Source organism: Rhinolophus sinicus, linkage group LG04, assembly GCF_036562045.2.
Source record: "Rhinolophus sinicus isolate RSC01 linkage group LG04, ASM3656204v1, whole genome shotgun sequence".
Taxonomy (NCBI): Eukaryota; Metazoa; Chordata; class Mammalia; order Chiroptera; family Rhinolophidae; genus Rhinolophus; species Rhinolophus sinicus.
In genome coordinates, this window is record NC_133754.1 from 26,421,133 (window position 1) to 26,442,341 (window position 21,209).

The 21,209-nt window shown below is 35.5% G+C and overlaps 1 protein-coding gene across 6 annotated transcripts in view; it reads right to left on the reverse strand.

Annotated features, from left to right (window-relative positions):
* TBC1D4 (TBC1 domain family member 4) overlaps positions 1-21,209 on the reverse strand; it is a 175,093-nt gene that overhangs the window by 72,905 nt on the left and 80,979 nt on the right. The window contains exon 1 of one of the 6 annotated variants that reach the window (XM_074329397.1): positions 2,362-2,542. The exons of 3 other annotated variants lie outside the window; for them this stretch is intronic. Coding sequence is in view for 1 of the 3 variants with exons in the window: in XM_074329395.1 (XP_074185496.1) it covers positions 498-500 (3 nt within the window). In the remaining 2 variants the exon portion in view is untranslated. Of the gene's footprint in view, positions 1-497; positions 520-2,361; positions 2,543-21,209 lie in introns of those variants that run through there. 2 more of the 6 variants (XM_074329396.1, XM_074329395.1) reach the window with 2 other exon arrangements.

The following is a 21,209-nucleotide window of genomic DNA, read 5'->3' on the forward strand; positions in this document are numbered from 1 at the left end:
AACACTATAGTTTCATTAACTCACCCTGAAGACTTTATATGTCTCAGGGGGAAAAGTCAGGTGTTTCGTACTAAAGCATGACCAGCAACCTTAGCTCTCTGACATTTTCTTTTTACTTTAGTACCCGACAAGTTACAAAGCTATGGAAACTGAGCGAGCTTACATTAAACCCCACAAAAGGCAAGATGATTCCAGTGAGTTGGGCAAAGCCCTAAGATAGAATGACCCCTTCTTCCTCAAAAACCATAGTTTAATACTTCATCTGAGTTTGCAACCCAAGAGCTCCTGAATTTTCAAACATGTCTCTATAAAAGTGAAGAATCAGAAATATTATCTGTAGCAATTTTTTGAATCTGCAGAGTTTTTATCTTGTTACAAATATTTAAATTATTTTGGTGTGGTATTCGACTTATACATATTCCACCATTGAGATTGCAAATCAAGTCAATTCAACCTCAGTTGAGTCAATTACTCTGTATTACATGTTTGTACTTTACCATTATATTGAGAGCTCTTCTGCGAAGAACTGATTAGTGGCTGAATCTCTATAGTCTCACAGGACACACTTCTTTGCAACCACAGGTAAAGACTCAAAACCTAAATGTAAATCAGTTAATGACCATCTTATACAAGCAAAGCTTCTCACCTGGACTGAACTCAGTAATTTACTTTCCAATAAGTGGAGTTGTTAACTACACCATAAAGCACAAATTCTAGTTGCCTATAAAACCTTTTCTCAGGTCATAACTAACCACACGTTTCAACGACCTGGGCTGCAGAGAGACTGACTGTGAGACTGACCTAACAACATTCAGCTCTGTGTTTGCTTATTACTACGTAGAAGACACATATAAAAGTCAACATCACACAGCTCCTGTCAACACAATTAGAGCCCACACCACAAAGGAAACACTGACAAAGCAAGGACAGCAAAATATCCATAGTGGGAAAATGAGTTCTCAGAGGGCCATGGAAACCTTCTACTGAAGCATTTATTTAAGGGATCAATCAGAAGCAGCACAAGAGAAACAAAATATCTAGTACTTGCTCTTAAACATATTTTGAGAAAACAGTATTCTCCCATAGGACAGTATTAACTGACATATATCCATATTTATATTTATATTTTTTAATGAATTTGATTCCCTGTAGGTATTCCATGTTTTAACATCTCTTTTTTTCTCTATTACACTGTAAGCTCTTGAATGAAACAATGAGTTGTGATGATTTTGTATCTTACTAGAGCTCTTTCATATGCCCAGCAGGAAGGTGCTCTGTGCTCAGAAGAAATTGGGTGACTATTGTCAGCAAACAGGCACATAAATAGTAGTGAATAAACTACCTAGAACCCTATAAAAGCTCTCTAGGAGTGAGATAGGTTTAGCAACTTCCTGTAGATAATTCAAGAGATCTGCTAGCCCCCAAAATGGAGAGCCACGGCTTTCCATGCTGCTCAGCTCACCCCAACTAGGAAGTGAATGTGTGTATCAGAAATGTCTCCAGATGCTATAGAGCACCTCAAGCTATACACTCTAGCAACGTACTCTAATTTTTTAAACTCTGCCTGTGAAAAACGCCATTGCTCAGAATCGGCCTACATCCCACAAAGCCTGATGAGGATGTAATGCCAATTCAAGGGGAGGTTTTTATTCTGTGGCATAATATTTACCATAAAACAAAACAAAACAAAAATACTCTACCACACTAGAGCGTCTATCCCCAGCTTTACAATATTTTTTTTGCTATCCTGCCTCCCAGAGTTTCCACACCAGTAAACGGGGCGGGGGAAACTAGATAGATAGTTGGTCAATAAGGTCTCATCTAGATCCAAATTTCTTTGGGTTTATTTTTGCAACAATGTCAATACAGGAGCAAGATAATGTACATTAAAAGGAGATGGAAAATCATCTCTAATTAAGCCAAAAATATTCTAAGTCATTGAAATTATTCATTTCTATTAATATACAATAATCAATTCAACAAATGATGAAATGAATGAGACTGTTTTTCAAATGCTTCATATTTTAAAAAAGCACAGCGCCACCTTTAGCTAGTATTTTGTCATTACACTTCAGTAATCTTATTAAAATAATTTAGATTCAAGCATCAAAATTAAGACATTAAAACAAGTCCTCAATCTAGAGAAAAATTTGCTACTAGATCCCTGCCTATCATGCTGTTGATTCTCATTTATTATCATAATTAATTATCACACTCCAAGAAATTCAGGGGGTACATCAAAATTATATTTTGCCTGACTTCAGAAGACAACAAATTGTACAACTACGACACAATAATGTTTAAAGATCTAAGCAAACACAGGGTAAAAATCTAGATCATTAAAAGCACAAGGAAAGGTACCTTTGGTTGGGAATCCAGTTGAAAGTTTTTCTCCAAGAGCACTGAGTACACCAAATTGATTAATCCTCAGTATTAGTCTTCTGTCGCACTTAAGAAGTTCTCTTTCTTTTTAAATAAGTCAGCAGTGATATCATTGTATTTGTTAAACTCTATGTTATCACTGTGCAGCCAGTTATAAAACTGTTCAGGAATAACCGTTATTGCTTCAAAAGAAAAGTATTTCCTGACTCTGCAATCAGGAAACACACTGATTGTTTAGTACTAAAGAGCAGAGGCTTTACTTTCTTAAAAAAAAAAATAAATAAAAAGTTTTAAATTTGACAGCCATTGTTTTCCTTATGCTGTTTAAATAATCGTAAGTGTGCGGTACTCATTAATAATGAAGGTAAGAGAAGATTCATCTACAGTACAATGTCTTTTTTCCTCATAGAGTTCATTGATAAACAGAAAAACCTCAGCAAACATTTAAAATTGGATACAAATATGAATGTGAGAATAAGTTTCTTAAAACAAAAAGAAACTGGGTAATTTGTTTTATAACTGATATGAGCTTCACTGCTTGATTCCTTATTAATCTTCATAATAATTATAGTAAGCACAGCAAAATTTAAGTAAATATAAAAAGGAAGGAAAAAGTGTAAAAAAATTTTGAGGAAAACACTAGGAAACATTTCCAGTAAACTGAAAAAAAAACTACCTAATGAGAAGAACTAAGAATTTAAACTAGTCTCAATCAAATAAAGATAGTATGGAAAAGAAATATTTGCTTTGGAAATAATGCCTTCTTTGAGGAGGAGAGTAGATTTCCTTTCTAATTATGTTTTACTTAAGAAACTATCAAGATCAACTCAGCGTTTTGAGAGAAAAATGCTAATTTGGTCATTTAATATTATAATTTCTATTTGGCTTTTTAAATCTCATTTTCAGTCAATGGAAAGTGATCAGAAGATATACATACATCATGAAATAGCTCACTTACATTAAGGAAACACTAACCATTACCTAAGAGCCCATGAGGTTTTTCCAGCCCATTACTTCAAAATTAGTCTGTTTTGTCGTTTTTAAGGTGAGGCTGTCTGACAATCTTAATAAGAAATAAAACTGATTTGTAAACCATTTCCACTTTTATCTGAAAGTACTTAGCGATTCTTTGTATTTAGCTAAAAACATAAATTATTATTTTAAGTCATATTTTGCATAATTATTATGAAGATTTAAAAGAGGTCTAATTTTCACTAGATGTAGATTAAAAATCGACTAGGATAATATAGTGATTTTAAAATTACAGAATTTTAAAACTAAAGGTGCCCTTGGAATTATTTGGTCATCACTATCTTGTTTTACAGATGTGGAAACAAACTGTTCCCATCAAAAGTAAAGAACTAAATAAAGAAGAAAATAAGGAGATTACAAGAAACAAGACTAGCAGGGGCCAAAGAAAGCAGGATGTCTCTGCAGCTTACACCACAGTCATACAAGTTACTTGGCGTTTGAATCTTGGGATTGAGCCAAAACAGTTTCCTCTCAGAGCAGGCTTTAGTTCTTAGATATTCTCAGTCACTTTGCTCTAAACTCCTTTCTGGCTCAACTCCTCTCTAACGGGTGCTTTCTTGGTGTCTTCTGAGTTAGATTAAGCATCCGAGAGAGAAATTCCTTAAATTTTCCAGCTAAGTTCTCCCCTCCCTTTGGCTTATCATATCATTGAATTCCCTCTCTGGTAGATACGACTTGTGCCTTTATGAGCATTCCAAATTTGCAAAAGTGATCATATAGAAAATATACGAGGGTAACTCAGAAGAAATCCAGGAAATCTTGCAACTGGATTAAGAGAATGGAATGTCCTCAGTAGTATTGTAACTGAGTTTAGTGCTTGAGGAAAAGATGAGAATAACAAGACAGAAGATGGGGTGGTGATAAGAAGTCAGATGGTGGCAGACAGGCAAGGACAGTCCTTTTCAAATTCCCTTTCAAAAGCAAAATCATTATTTTAAAAGTGGATTTGTCCACAGCATGGCATATTAGAAAAGTACATAACATGCAGTTAGAGGTCTTGAGTTTAAAGCCCAATTTTTAATACCTATTATTGTCTGTGGAACAGACACCATATCCTTCTGGGCCTCTGATTTTTCTTCTGCAAAATGGGAACTACCATGTTTATTTCAGAGATAAGACGGGAAATTTCAATTAAATGTGCAAATGTGCCTGACACAGTGCTGGGACACTGGAAGTATTAAGTAATGTGTAGTTATATGAAAAATGTAAGTCCTTACAGATTTGCATTGTGTAAGGAGATGAAGAAGTGAAAACATGCTGCTAAGTAAGAAAATATTGCTTTCATGAAATTTAAATTGTAGCAGGGGGTATATAATAAATAAATAAAATACAAAGGATTTTAGATAGTGAAAAATGCCAAGGAAAAAAATAATACAGGGAAAGGGAACAGAAAATTTGGAGAGAGTGGCAGAATAGTTCCAATTTTAGAGAAAGGACTCACTATAAAATACTTAAGTAAAATTCTGAGGTCAACAAGGAAGTGAGCCATACACAGACCTGGGGGAGGAACATTCCCCAGGCAGATAGAACATCAAGTACCAAGGCCTTGAAGCAAAAATGTGCCTGGCTTGTTCAGGGAACTTCAAAGAGCCAGTGTAGCTGGATGTGAGTGAGTGAGCAGTTTATGGACGAGGCATTGTGGGGAACAGGGGGCATCAAGATCACGCAGCGCCTCGAAAGGATTTTGGCTTTCACTCTTAGTGAGACAGAAAGGCTGCTGAGTTATGTGTTTACAGGATCCCTTTGGCTGCTGTGTGGAGAATAGACGTAAGAGTGATGGGGCAGGAGCCTACTGTACCCATCCAGGGTGAACCAGCGGTGGTTCACACAGGAGCAACAGCAAGGGACGTGGAAAGAAGCTTCAGGCTTCTGGATACAATTTTAAAGGCACAGTCAAGATGATTTGTTGAGGGATCTATTGTAGCATACAAGAGAAGGAGAAGCAGAATGGATGAACTTTACGGGTTTTGGCTAGAGGAACTAGAAAAATGGAGCTTCAGTGAAACAGGTTGAGGGAGGTGGGTGGCTTAAAGAGAGCAGGAACTTAGTTTTGGACATGTTAACTTTGAGAAGCTTAGAGACATCCAAGGAGAGTGTCAGTAGGCAGTTGAATATATGTGTCTAAAGCTCAGGAGACAGAACAGAACTGAGAAAGAAAAAAATGGAAGGTATTAACATATAGATGTTATATAAAGCCGTGAGATAAGATATGTTCATCAAGAGAGTGAGTATAGTTGACAGAGAGAGCAGAAATGCAAGGGGGAGAGAGAGAGAGAGAGAGAGAGAGAGAGAGCAATATCTCCAGGAACCAACCCCTGAGGCACACAGTACTTATAGTTTGGGAAGTGGAGAGATATAAGCAAAGGAAAATACAGCAAGAGCCAGGAGTAAAACCAAGTGACAATGGGTATCCTGAAGACAAGTAAGAAAGATTTGCAAGAAGAAGGGAGTAATCAATATGAGATCATATGCGTCTTCGACAAGAAAAGTTTTGGTAGGGGCTTATAGCATAAGTCTTATGGAGTAGGTTCCAATGAAAACTTCAGGAACAAAACCCAAAACAATAGGCACAGACAATCTATTAGGGCAGTAGTCGGAGGTACAAGTGAGTCAAAAGAGAGTGCTCTCATAGATGGAAAAAATGCCAGCTTCCAAAAGAGAATATCTAGTAGTAAATGGGGACATTGGTGATCTAGAGAAAGAAGGTAGAATTGCTGATAATGTCCTTAAGTAGACAAGAGGAGACAGAATCTAGGGAACAATGAAAGTTTAAACTGACCCACAGGCATGCACAGTTCATTTCAAAGGGAAAGGCAGAATATAAAAGCACAGATGCAGCAACACATGGTGGTGGGAGTTTGGAGAATTTCTCCTCTGACTATTTAAATTTCCTCAATAAAATAGAAAGCATGATCATCAGCTGATAGAGAAGAAAATCAAACAGAGTAGTGAACATTAAACATTTCACTGACTATAAGTAAAATTGTGAAATGAAGTGATCTTTCGAACCCTCGGACTACCCTTTCTATGCTCCAATGATGTCAAAATGTGACCCCTTACAATACTTTCATAGGGAAATGTGCATTTCATGTTCATGAGACCCACAATTTCAAATGCAGCATATCTCTTTACTAAACTACAAAGTACTTTCAATGTGAGATCAACCCACTACCTGTTTCTTCTAGATGCTTTCTAGTCATCAAATTGGTCCTGTTATTTGTTTCATGCTCACATTTTTTAAAGGGTACAATTCACAATCAATAACTCTCTAACCATGCTAACTAAGGAAAAGAAAGAGGAGACACATTACTAATACTAGAAATGAAAAAAGGGACATCGCTACAGATCCCATGGAAATTAAAAGCACAATAAAAGAATATTACGAACACTTTATGCCCAGAAATTTGATATCCTAAATACAATAGATCAATTCCTTGAATGACACAATCTGCCAAAACTCACACAAGAAGAAACAGATGATCTGTGTAGTCCTACATCTATTAAAGAAATTGAATCAATGATTACAATGATTACAATGATTACTATGGGTTCAATGGTCAATTCTATAAAACTTTTAAGGAAGAAATTATACAACTTTTCTACAATCTCTTTCAGAGGAAAGAAGCTGAGAAAATACTTCCTAACTCATTTTATGAAGCCAGTATTAACCTAATACCAAAACCAGACACAGACATTACAAGAAAAGAAAAACTATAGACCAATACCTCTCATGAACTTTGGTGTAAAAATCCTAAACAAAATATTAGCAAATCGAACACAAAAAAGCATTAGAAAAATTATACACCAAGACTAGGTGGGATTTATCCCAGGTATGCAAGGCTGGATCAGCATTTGAAAATCAATTAATGTAATCCATCACATCAACAGACTAAAAAAGAAAAGTTACATGATCATAACAATAGATGCAGAAAAAGCATTTGACAAAATCCAATCTCCATTCATTACAAAACCTCAGAAAACTAGAACCACAGAGAAACTTCCTCAACTTGATCAAAACTAGCTACAAAAAACCTAGTTAATGTCATACGTAATGGTAAGAAATTCAAAGTTTTCCAGTTAAAATCAGATACAAAGCAAGGATGTCCCCCTCTCACCACTCCTTTTCAACATCACATTGGAAGTACTTGATAATGCAATAGAGCAAGAAAGCAAAACAAAGGCATAAAAATGAGGAAGGAAGGAATAAAACTGTCTTTGTTCTCAGGTGACATAATCGCCTGTGTAAATAATCTGGATGAATTAACAACAAAAACAACCTAGAACTAATAAGCAATTATAGCAAGTTTGCAGAATTAACATACAAAAGTCAATTGCTTTCCTATATGCCAGCAATGAACAAGTGTAATTTGACATTAAAAACACAACATCATTTACATTAACACCCCCCAAAATGAAATACTTAGGTATAAATCTAACAAAATCTGTACAAGATCTATATGAGGAAAACTACAAAACTCTGATGCATATAATCAAAGAAAAACTAAATAAATGGAGAGATAGTCCATGTTCACAGTTAAGAAGATTCAATATTGTCCAGATGACAGTTCTTCCCAACTTGATCTATAGATTCAATGCAATTGCAATCAACATCCCCAGCATGTTATTTTATGGATATTGACAAAGTGATTTTAAAGTTTATATAGAGAGGCAAAAGACCCAGAATAGTCAACACAACATTAAAGGAGAAGAACAAAGCTGGAGGACTGATGCTACCTGACTTCAAGACTTACTACAAAGCTACAGTAATCAAAACCGTGTGATATTGGTGAAGCATAAGCAAATAGATCAATGGAACAGGATAGACAGTCCAAAAGTAGACCAACCTAAATAAAGTCAACTGATCTCTGACAAAGTAGTAAAGACAATACAGTGGAGTAAAGATAGTCTCTTCTACAAATGGTGCTGGAACAACTGGACATCCACATTAAAAAAAAAATGAAACTAGATACAGACCTTACATCCTTTATATAAACTAACTCAAAAGGGATTATACACCTATATGGAAATTTCAGAACTATAGAACTCCTAGAAGATAACAGGAGAAAACCTAAATGACCTTCAGGATGGTGATACCTTTTTAGATACAGCACTACCAAAGACACGATCCATGCAATAACTGATGAGCTAGACTTCGTTAAAATTTAAAATTTCTGCTCTGCAAAAGACAATTTCAAGAGAATTATAAGATAATATTTGAGAGAAAATATTTGCCAAAGACATTTCCGCTAAAGGTCTGTTATCCAAAGTACACGAAAAACTCTTAAAACTCAACAAAAAGAAAACAAACAACCCAATTTTAAAAAGAAGCCACATACCTCATCAGATACCTCAGCAAAGAAGATATACAGATGACTAATAAGCATAGGAAAAGCTGCTCCACATCATATGTCATCAGGGAAATGCAAGTTAAAACAACAATGTGATACCACTGCATACCTATTAGAATGGCCAAAATCTAGAACACTGCCAACATCAAATGCTGGTGAAGATGTGGAGCAAGAGAAACTTTCACACACTTCTGGTGTGAAAGCTAAAAGGCACAGCCACTTTGAAAGATAGGTAGTTTGACAGAAAGACGGTTACAAATCTAAACATACTTTTCCCATATGATACAGCAGCTCATGCTCCTTGGTATTTATTCAAAGGAATTAAAGATTTATATTCACACAAAAACCTGCACACCGATGTTTATAGCAGCTTTATTCAAACTGCCAAAAATTGGAAGCAACCAAGATGTCTTTCAGTACATAAACTGTGGAACATTATTTAGCACCAATAAGAAATGAACTATCAAGCCATGAAAATATATCTTAAATGCATGTTAATAAGTAAAAAAACAACAACATCAATCTGAAAAGGCTCTATACTATATGATTCCCACCATATGACACTCTGGAAAAGGCAAAACTGGAGACAATGAAAAGGAGTGGGGGAAGCAAGAGGGATGACTAGGCAGAACACAGAAAAATTTGGAACAGTGAAAATACTCTGTATAATATTGTAATGATGGATGGATGTCATCATACATTTGTCCAAACCCAAAGCTGTACAACACCACCAGTGAACGCTGAGGTAAACTATTTACTTTGAGTGATCATACTGCCAATGCGGGTTTCACCCTTGGTAACACGTGCACAATTCTTGGTAGTCATTCTGACGACTATGGGGGAAGCTATGTATGTGCAAGGGCAGGGCTATATGGTAAATCTCTGTGCCTTCCTCTCACTGCGTCGTCAACCCTGAAGTGCTCTTAACAGAAAAAAAAAAAAAAAAAAGTATTGTAGTTCAATACCATTTGCATTTACTCCAAGAAACACTAGAGGGAGCTTTCCCACATGAACTAGTTTACCTGAGCCAAAAAAAAAAAAATGAAAAGGCTTTTTGTAATACTAAAAAATGCTGCTGTTTATAAAATATTACTACTACTGTTCCCATTTTAGACTTATATAATTAACCACTGGCAAGTAAATTAACTGGAATTTTCAGTTATTAGACAAGTTTGGCAATAAAATTAAATTAATAAAATTAAGTTCGACTGAAAAATATTAAAGTATATCAAAGTCAGCACTTGATGATATTTAATCGGTTAGATATTTTCAAACAGGATATAATAAACATAATAAGAAAGTGTCTTGCTCTTTTAATGTGATACATGAAAGTATAAAGTCCTCTAAACAAAATGCTAAAACCGGACACTTAATGAATAGTTGTTACTTATGAAATGTCATAACTTATGAGGAGAGACCTTTTTGAGCAAGGCTTAGTTGTGAAACGGAATAGGCCTTGGGAAAGGAGGCAAGGGAGCAAAGGCTAAGCCCAGGGGGACCTGGACGCGACAAGTTCTGCTGAGATCAGTAGATAAAGCTGTACTAGTATCAGGAAGCAAAAGACACCATGGGTTTCTCAGAAACCTATTTTTGTCTTGGCCTTATGTATAACTTCAGATATTTACACACCACAGAGTTTTCACTTTGCACATGAAAATAATACAACATTCTTGAACTTTTGTTCAGAGACGTCCACATTATCATTAGCCACTGCATGTGCGTGCGTCTCTCTTCTTCCAAGAAGGAAAGTACTAACTGTCTGCTACCCAAGGATAAAAAGGAAAACATGCATTCACATCCCTCCAAAATTAGTCTGGAAGGAAAGGCAACACTAAGTAACCAGATGCCTAATCTCTGACGTGGGCTTGCCCTTTCCAGGGTGAAGGAAAAGCACTGTCTCCACATGGTGACTACCCACGCTGGAGCTCTAAACTGCACTATATGGAACCCTCACAACAGCATTAAACTGCTGCAAACTACAGAAGTCATAATGGAGTGTGTCTGACAGTCACTCCGAGGGAAATAAAAAACTAACACGTACAATGAAAACTTGCGCCAAGACTGTCCTTTGTGGCCCTCCTTCCTTCCTCCTGTTTGCAATTCTGAGGAACCCTACCTAGGAAAGTAATTTGTTTCTGGCCAGAAAGGACTTTTTTTCAGAGCTTACAGTGGCTCCGATATTCCTCTTTGCTCATTAAGCATCAAAGAAGCTCCTCCTCCCCTTCTCTTGTGTGGTCTGGCTAAATGACACCAGGGGAAAGCATATAACGATTTATGTGACTCAACCTATTTTCCTGTCATCCTTAATTTCAAAACGGAAGGAAAAACTTTAGCCTTTCAGAGTCCTGGAGAAATATATGTGTATATATATATATACACATATATTTCTCCTATGCACCCTGCAGACATCTGGAAACCAGATTAATAAATATAGTACATCTAAAGCAATAACCCCCTACCTTTGAAGTCTCTGAAGTGTCACCATGTTGCTTGAAAGCCATGTAGAAGAGTGAAATGCCATGACTAGCCTTTGCCCAGCACAAACCAGGCCCTACCCACCCCTGGATTTACCCTGTGGACAGAGATCTACTCTTTCCTTCAACAGAAGTCAATCACATGACACCTTTACCTTTCAATTAATTGATCTTTCATGATTTATTAAGATTTCAAGTAAACTTTGGTAACTCAGTATATCAAAGCCCCCCAGAAGTATTTTTACTTATCAACTTTACTTCTCAAACATTTAACTGCCAAATGTTAATTACTTGAAGGAAACTCTCACTTTACAATTTTAAATGGAATGCGTAGCACAAAATATTCTTCATGATGTAATAGCCTTAATTTGCTAACACCCAAAATGCTTCCTCATATCTATACTAAAAGAACGAATGGTTGCAGCAATGCTTCAATGCTGATATTACAATCAACATGACTAAAGATGAAAGAAATTAAGGAAATCTGGTTATTAGCTACTAATAATTAGCTTGTAGGTGTGATAATGTGGCCAGAATTCATTTTCATTAAAATTTCCAACCAAGGCATCTACCTGAGCGGTGTCTTGTAAAAATTCACAAGTTCAAACCCAGAAAGCCAATTCAAGGCAAACTAGCAGCCCTTGTTTCTTTCATACATAGACAGATATCAAGGAAGAATATGATTCTTATCTTAAATCATTTCTGAACGACTTAGCAACTGAAATAGGCCTGTTTTATCTAAATAGCACCTACTTAATTTAGTACAAGTGGTTCTAGTGTACGCTGCCAATCTTTGCACTCCCCCCTTCACCCAATCTCCTCACCCTCCACAAAGTAGATCGCAATGAAGGGCATGTAATCCAAGTTCAACCAGTGGCAGAGAGAGGGGTGGGCACAAGACCCAAATCAGGTCAATCTGAGTCGCTCCCTAATGTTTTCCAAACAGAAGATGAAACACAGCTGCTTCCTATCTGAAGTCTGAAGCTATTGAAGGAGTAAGTCTGGGATGACAGGTGACCATCTCCCATCACTGAAGAAAGCCAGTCTGGAGTAACATAAAATGAAACATACAGGAAAAGAGAATTAAAACCAAGATATGGAGAGAAAGAATCCTGGTTGGGTCACGTCTCTGGTTGTAGACACCTTTGGAAGAAGTGTGGCTCATGAGCTGTAGGTCTCCTCCAGTTCTGGGGGCCACTCAGGATCCTTTCATATGGTGGTGGTGTTCACCCATGCATCTAGAAGCCCTGACTAGTATGCAAGTCTATGAGAATCACTGGGATTGGGTCCATCGCCTTTGACTGAATCCCAAAACAGCAATTGGTTACACAAAACAGAAGCTTACTGCCCTCTCATGCAAAAGTCCAGTTAGGGATGAAGGGCTGTCTTGGTGCTCCATTGTGTCATTAAATATCAAAGACTCAGGTTCCTTCGATCTTGTTCTGCCTTGGGAGCCTCTACCCCATTGTCCAAAATACTAGCAACTGTTTTCCAGGCAGCAAGACATGAACAAGGAATGAATAAAGAAAGCAAGTGGTATTCCCCCTCCATAACACACACACACACACACACACACAATGGACACTCTCTTTCTTAAGGAAGCTGACACACAAAAATATTCTATTTACACCCCACTGGCTAGAACTAGCGGAATTCCCAGCAGCAAGAGAAGCTAAGAAAGGTAGTCCTGACTCTGAACGGCCATGTACCTGGCTTAAAATTAAATTACTACGGAAGAGAGAACAGATCAGGAACAACTTGCATTCCTAAGGGTCAATCATTGTCAACAATTCATCAGAAAAGTGTCTCTCAGAGCTCTTCAACAAAGTAAAGCTGGGGTTAGATATAAGTCAGTATATTTAAATCAAGTAACGGTTCTAAAAAGAAAGGATTCATGTCAAAGCTGCAGAAATATGTACTTAATAAAGACAAGACGAGAGCAGATGTTTCAAAACTCTCCCAAATTGAAGAAGCAGAAAACCTTACGACCAATCCTCTAAGATAGTCGTGGGACTATAGCTTCTCACCCAAAGATATAATAATAAAGCACCTCTGATAGTAATACTGGTGAGCTACATCGACAGTCATCACTGAAGTTTACAAATATTTTTAATCATGTTAGTCTGGTGGTCTTTAAGTCAACTTTTACATTTCTACAGAGATAGCCATGGGGCAACAACCCACAAATAACCACTTAATACTTATTTCAACCTGTAGTATGCCCCTGCACATAGTACTCTGGTGTAGTCACAAAGCAATGAGACTAGTTAATAAATAAAATTAAAATTAAATCCTTAATTATGTTTTATCTTGGGAACTATAGATTCAATTCATTCCAATAGGCCAAGCACAAGGAACATTACTTTTTAAACCCACATTTATTTTATTACAAGGATTGATGGAGCAGCTGAGAGTTAACTGTGCTGTCTGTCAACTTTTCATTTCAATCACCCGGTATGTATTATATACATTTCTGTCTCCATAAATAGTATTACTAGGTATAATATAAGTGTTTCTGTCCGATGTTGTCTTCAATGTAGCACTGTAGGGCCCCCTGTTCCTAGCCAGCTGCTAAATAAATATCAAAACCTATCTGTACCATAGAGTAAAGAACCTTCAACTTCAAACAGAGTGAGGCAGTTAAATGTCAAATGTGCCCCTATATTATTTCTAGGAAATACAACATTTTATGACAGGCGAAGCCCTACAAGAATAACTGTTCTGGCCATCTATTTTCTTTTGTAGACTTTGTTCTCCAAGACTACAGAAGGAGAGATGTGACATACAAATTACTTTTTGATTGTTTACTAACACCAGAAGAAAATGTCTCAGCAATTTTCTTTAATGCACTTTTCAAAGTGGTCCTGAAAGCCAATGGGAACAAAAAGGCCCAGTTGCATCAATTACTTGATACAAATATCTATGTACCACCCCATGGACCCTACAACTATTCTTCCAAACAAGAATGAGCAAAAACAAAGACATTCAGTTACTCTCCGGCTATTCAAGTCTGATTTCACTGATAAAGATGAGTCAAACTTGCAAGAATTTGAATTACAAAAATATTTTAATGATATGCTAGTATATTAAAAACAGCATATGTATCAATTAAACCTGGCCTAATAGAATTCACTTGTGAACTTGCTGCAATTAATACATAAATATAACATGTGATTATATATTAATGACCTGCAAAACATACTTCTAATTGATAGAAACCATTCCATGTCTTAAGTTTCTCTTTTGAAATATAAAAATATTATGATTAGGGGTTTCCTATCTTAAAAGGTTCAAAGCAATAAAATGTAATTCTTGTAATATGTTAAAAAGCAATACATTAGTACTATAATTATGTCTAGCATTTTGTTAGTGAAAAGTCTATCAACGTGATTTTTACTCTGTATCCTTTATTCCACATTAGCCTCTCTTTTCCATATATTCCAACTTGTATAATAAACATTCATCAATATATTTTCAATTTTATTTTACTAAAACTTGGTTGAAATTATTAAAAATTCTTCAAATGCATAATAAACATGTGTGAATGATTAGAAACTGTTTTAAAGTGATCAGCATATGTAAAATATTACAAAAACCACCTACTCATTCTTGTGTTGCTTCCTCTCCATCCCTAGATTTTTATAAAACTCTATAGTTCAAAAAAGGAAACAATTAAATGAACAAACAAACAAACAAACAAAAAAAATCATTGAACTAATTACCTAACAATGGGAGAAAACAATAAATAGTGGGAAAGATTCATGAAGGAGATCAGTGACACAGCTAGAAATTTGGGGATTACAATGAAATTTTTTATTAACCAGAAGTAAACTAGATATCCGACTCTCCTTCAGTACAGGCAATAATATAATGATGAAGGAAAACATGCTCACAATAAAAATAACTGCTTACGAATCTGTGCTAAGATTTTTACATTATTAATTCCGACAACTCTCCAAGATAGGCTCTATTAATCTCACTTGCAAAAAAAAAAGAAAAAAAGAAAACAAAGAAAAGGAATATCTTATGAATTTTTCTATAAATTTAAACCTGTTCTAAAAAAATAAAAGTATACTAAAAATAATAAATTGTAAAATTGGTGATCAGACATGTCCTAAGTGTCTAATTGTTTCAGCTTTAGAAGATACAGATAAAATGAATATACAATTTAAGAGACTAATAAGCTTTGTAGCACACTTTAGAATTTCCACAGTACTTTTCAAAGCTTTATATCTAAACCTCTGAAAAACTTTCAGGATTTCCTATGTGGCAGCTTTACTAATATTGATGCTGACTAGTTAAACGTATTACTTAACAACTCTTAGCTTCTTCTTTAAAGAGTAGACAAATTAATTTAGGTTTTTAGAGCCCTTTTTTTTTAAAGTTTATAAATACCTCCATTGTATAACACCAAAACTGAATTAACATCAGAAGAGTCCACAAATACCCCTATAATTTACTCTGTAAGTAAACAAGAAAATGAAAACTCAGAGAAGCTAAACAACTTGCTCAAAGTCAGAAAGCTAAATTCTTACTTGATGTACACAAATGTAAATTTTATATACACAGATGTCTTTTCAGTATACCTCTGTTTAAAGAAGGTAAATCTCCAATGTTTGATGAAATCAATATCTTCGACGCCAAATATCACTAGGTATCCGTATATATTCATTTGTGTAACTATCCATTTAAAGTCTGGCAACCTCAGTAAATTTTAAGAAGGATGACAGCAGGAGGATGTGGTCTGGTCCCCCACTGTACACCCCGTATCTGCCACAGAGCCTAACATGAGCTCTGTACTCAGCAAATACTTGATGATTGAATACATGCTTTTGGAAATCAGCAGCCTCTTATTTAATATGGAATCTTATAGACCAAAATGTCGATCTGACTGATATCTATTACAAACATAAAACCTACCAAGATGTTGAGCAAAGAGTAAACACAGAAGACTTTTGATGGTTAATTGATATTAGATGACCTTGGGGCCTTTTACAGCCTCATTGCAGCAAATGATACATCAGTTTCAGAGAGTACCTTTTTACTATCCTGGGTCAGGCAACTAAACACACATTCATCATTGATGACAAAATTATAATATCCAAATAAAAGCTAACATTTAACAGTATAAGTTTAGTTCATTTGACTTTTCTATTAAAAGGCAGACACTTTAATCTGAGCGGTCTGTTTCTAAAATGGTAATGAACTAGATAAGTAAGATTAATTTTTTTAAAATCTTCAAGCGATATATCAGAATTTACAAACAATCAACTTTCCTGAATTCTTTAAGTAGAAATTATCTCCCTCCCACCCATGGCACAGAGTAGGCACTCAATCAATATTTATTGAATAAACCACTAAAACATTTTCTTTTTATCCTCATGGTATGTATTACATTCTGACTTATATTTAATTTGTCTTTTTGCCTTATGGCTCCTACAAGATTCTAAATTCCTTGCTTGGTACTCTTATCTCATTATATATATATATATCCAGGGCACACAGACTGTCAGCTTTCCTGAACTATTCTTTCTCATCTCCTACTCTCCAGCTCTTAAATCATTTCTAAACTTATCTCCAGGGAGCTAACTAACTCCTTTCTGGACACAATTAGAGCACTGCATCAAATTAACCTGACAGCAACTCTCCAGTTTCTCAAAATGTATACTTCAATTTAACGACATGAAAAAATGAAGGAACAATATTTTTTTTAAAAAAGATGCTACTGCAAAAGGTAAGAATATGAGCCCAATGATTTGACCTTTCAATTATAATAAAATATTTCTTTATAGAGATACCAGTTAATGGTTTTTTTGTTTGTTTTTGTTTTTATGATTAATCTACAAGGTTGTGGATTGATTCAGAAAAAAAGAATTTGGGAAACAGTATTCCTTCAACATTTCTGAAATAAACAAAACAAAGGTAATCATTACATGAAAAAAAAGAAAAACTCCAGGTACGATTAAAAGAACCTAAGGAAAAATCTTTCAGAAAAGCCTTGCCTTTATTAAATACCCCTAAAACTTTTGATAGCCAACAAGTATTGGAAAAACATATAAGCTCTCTTTTAGCTCAGTGAATAGAATATTAAGAACATAAAAACATCACTCATAAATCTCCCATGCAAATTGCCTCCAGGGCACACCAGCAGATGATAAAATGTCCTCAGAGAATGTTCTTAGAGAACCAGAGAACCTAAACAAGAAAGAACAAAGCATGCTGTTCTACCACCTGGGAGGCCCTTTTGCCCAGTTTCCCCAAGCTGATACAATTACTCCGCAGCGAAATTTCCCTCTATGGCCCTATCCAACTATGCCCAACCCAAACCCAATAGCAGCATCAGGCCCTTCCAAATCGTCCATAGTACATAATGCACCATATTTAGTCACCCGATAGTATCTGCTTCACCCACAGATGTGTCTTATGCCTTTTTATCCATTCCTAGCACGAGGCATAGCACATAGAGCTCACAGTCAATTTATGTTTGCAAAATGAATGAGCAAACAAATAATCAAAGAGAAAATGGTGGTTCTGCTCACCTTCCTAGATCAGAAAACTGCACAGGTTCTTTCCTGAACCCAGAGTGTTTTCATTTGGGAAGATAGTGCTAATGAAATTATGAACACCACCTAAAAGCAGGTGCCTGCTCTAAAAAGAAAAACTGCTAAGAGCCGTTGCATACCCATGGCTAATGCAAATACATGAACAATTTATAAATGAATATTGGGGACAGATAGCTCTTTGTAAATAATGTTTCCTGTGGACTTACTTTGTGCACTTTCTAGATAATAATAGCTCACATTTATCCAGTACTTGTTATGTACCAGGCACTATTCTAAATGCTTTAGATAGGCGTATTTTATCTCCTTTAATCCTTACAACCGTCTTTTGAGTTAATTCTATTACTATCTTCATTTTACTGATAAGAAACTGCCCTAGATTCTGCAAATTTGCTTAACCCACTCACTAAATCATGTTAACTGAATCAAGAAAATAAATATGACAATTTCCAATCTTGAGAGGATGACATCAAAGATTGTGTGATTATACCAGAAACTAGACATCAAACACTGGGTTTCTGTGACAAAGTTTGCTTATGATTAAATGTGTATACCATAAAGCCACCACGTCCTGCTATGATCTTAAACAATATACAGTATTTTGATAACATCCTCAGAATAATTCTATCTTACAAGGCTTATTCATAAGTACAAGACAGAAAAACAAGAGGATTAGTAATGTACGGTTGCATTATCAAATATCTAATATGAGTACCTACTGGATCAAGCTACCAGTAACACCATCTTAAATATGTAGATTCAAACTACCACATAAAGTGTTAGGCAATACTTTTGGACCACAAACCATAACTATTATTTAGCACCTCTAAAAATGCACTATAAGAACAGTTTTTATGAACACATTCTACACTTTTTATATGGTTTCATAAAAATGACATGCTGTAACACAATAAAACGTGGTTTTTATATACCTTAGTTGTTTTCTTTAATGATACCTGCATGTTATAAAATAAAATCATAAAGACAAGTACAAATAAGAAAATATTCATCCAGAGATTACCACTACTGAAATTTTAGTGAGCATCCCTTCAGACATCTCTTATGTGCATATAGTTAGTACAGGTATAAAATGTTGAATAAATAGGGTCCTTCTGAAAAGAGTTTTGTGACACCCCCGACCCCCACCCCCACTTTGTGCTTGAAAACATGGCTTAGGCACTTTTCCATGTCAATAATTATATACTTGATCATCATTTTTAACGTGCTTTCAAGAACGGCGATTCTCATGCTTTAATATTGTTGAGAGACTTGTAAGAGTTTTTGTATGGCTCTATCTACCAATATTTACCATTTTAGAAATTACAAATGAGAAAATTTTAAGTATTTATTTATTTGTTCATTTAAAACAACAATAAATCATACATACTAATCTAAGTGACATGTCTTATGTTTTTCTTTTTTTCTAAGTGATATATTTTTATAGAAGGTAACTTAATTTTTCAAAACAAAAAAAAATTTGTGAGAAGTTTGGTATTGTTTTACATTTTTGGAAATCCCTTTAACATCTAACTTAATAGAAGGCAGCTGGACTCTCTTATATGTTTCTGTATTCAACTTGCAGCAATATGTTGCTTCGGTTGAAGCATAAGAAGAAAGTCCAGCCTCACATGAATATATATAAATGGAAAAAGGAGGACTTCTAAGAGCTTTTTCAGATAATTACAAATATTCTCTTTGACACTAGCCCCAAATCCAATAAATGATAGTTTTTTTACAGGTCTGTTGCAATGTGAAATCTGAAACTGTATCAGTGAACTTTCTGTACTCTGTTCCATTAGAATCCATTTCTTTTTCTTGAACTTTGAATAGATCTTTTATTAAAGCATAACTTTATAACTCATGCTTCAGTCTTTTGGAAAATATTGGTTCATGGAATTATACAAAGGTTGACACTGATACATTTTCTTAAATGTTATCAAAATATCATACATGTTAATATCATCACAAGTCTCATCAGAAGTCTTTAGCATTGGCAAGCTCACAGTGATAAATATGTTTTTCCAAAATTCTCAATACTATCAGTTGTTTTCCTTAAAGTGGTAAGATCATTTTGTCCATTTTCAACAAAATGTCTGCCAACACTGATTAAACATTTTTGCTGAGAGTCATTCTTTCAGCTAAAAGAGGTGTTCCATGAAAAAGTGACTAGTTCAGATCACGATTTGTATTTTCTGCTGCTGCCCTAAAAAATTACCAAAAACTTAATTTACTGTCTTGTAGTCTTGTAGGTCAGAAGTCCAGTACAAGTCTCACTAAAGTCACGGTGCTGGTAGACGATATTCTTTATTGAAGTCTCTGGGAGAGAATCCATTTCCTTACAGTTATGGGACTGAGGACCATTTTCATTCTAGCTGTCAGCTGAGGGATATTCCCAGCTTCTAGAGGGCATTCACATTCCTTGGCCTGTGGCCCCTTCCTCCATCTACAAAGCCAGCAATGGGTAACGTCCATCCCATATCGTGTCTCTGTGGCCTCCTCTTCTACCTTCCTGTTTCCTTTTTAAGGACTCGTGATTCCATTGAGACCACCTGGATAATCCAGGACAAACGTGCCGTCTCAAGATCCTTAACCTTAGACACATCTGCAAAGTCACTTTTGCCATGTCGAGGTGAAATATTCACAGGGATTAGGGCATGGACATATTTAGGGGACCATTGTTCTGACTACCACACAACACACACAATTGTACAAATGTTTTTCCTCTAGACAACCACTGTATTTGGATGAAAATGGTGTGTTCTCAAGGGTCAAAACTTAATAAACTGAATAATTTTTACTGATTCCTCAAGGACATTCATAAGTGTATGTGGCTATTTTTTAACTGTCGTCCTTGGTAGTGAAGAATACAGCGACCCTTAGTAAATAGAGTTGGTGCCTCCACATTGATTCATGCTAAGGCACTAGCAGTTTTATCTACCATTTTGTACCAGCAGTGCAAATGTCAACATAGTGAAAAGGACCCATAACATCTTAAAATTATAATGAAAAACATTTTGCTGACCCACTGCAAACATCTCAGGGAACCCCAGAGTTCACAGTAATAGAGTATTCCGCCATGTCCACAATAATATGTTATAAGGTTGACCAAAGTTATCTCCACTGCATTCAATTATCTGCTAAACTTATGGACACATAGGCTATAATCAAGATATAACACTTTCCAAAATTATTCAAACAGGCTCCAAAACCAGCTCTCCAGCTTGCTGCCATGTGGCCTTCAACAAGTTCATCATTAACTTCTCTAAAACTTTTCATGTATAAAATAGTTTAATGATACTAGTTCAAATGATTGTTGTAAAGATTAAATGAGAGAGAATATATGCTTGGCACGTAGTAAATACTCACTAACTGCTGGCCATTGTTGCTCCCATCTATTCTGGGTTCAAAAATGT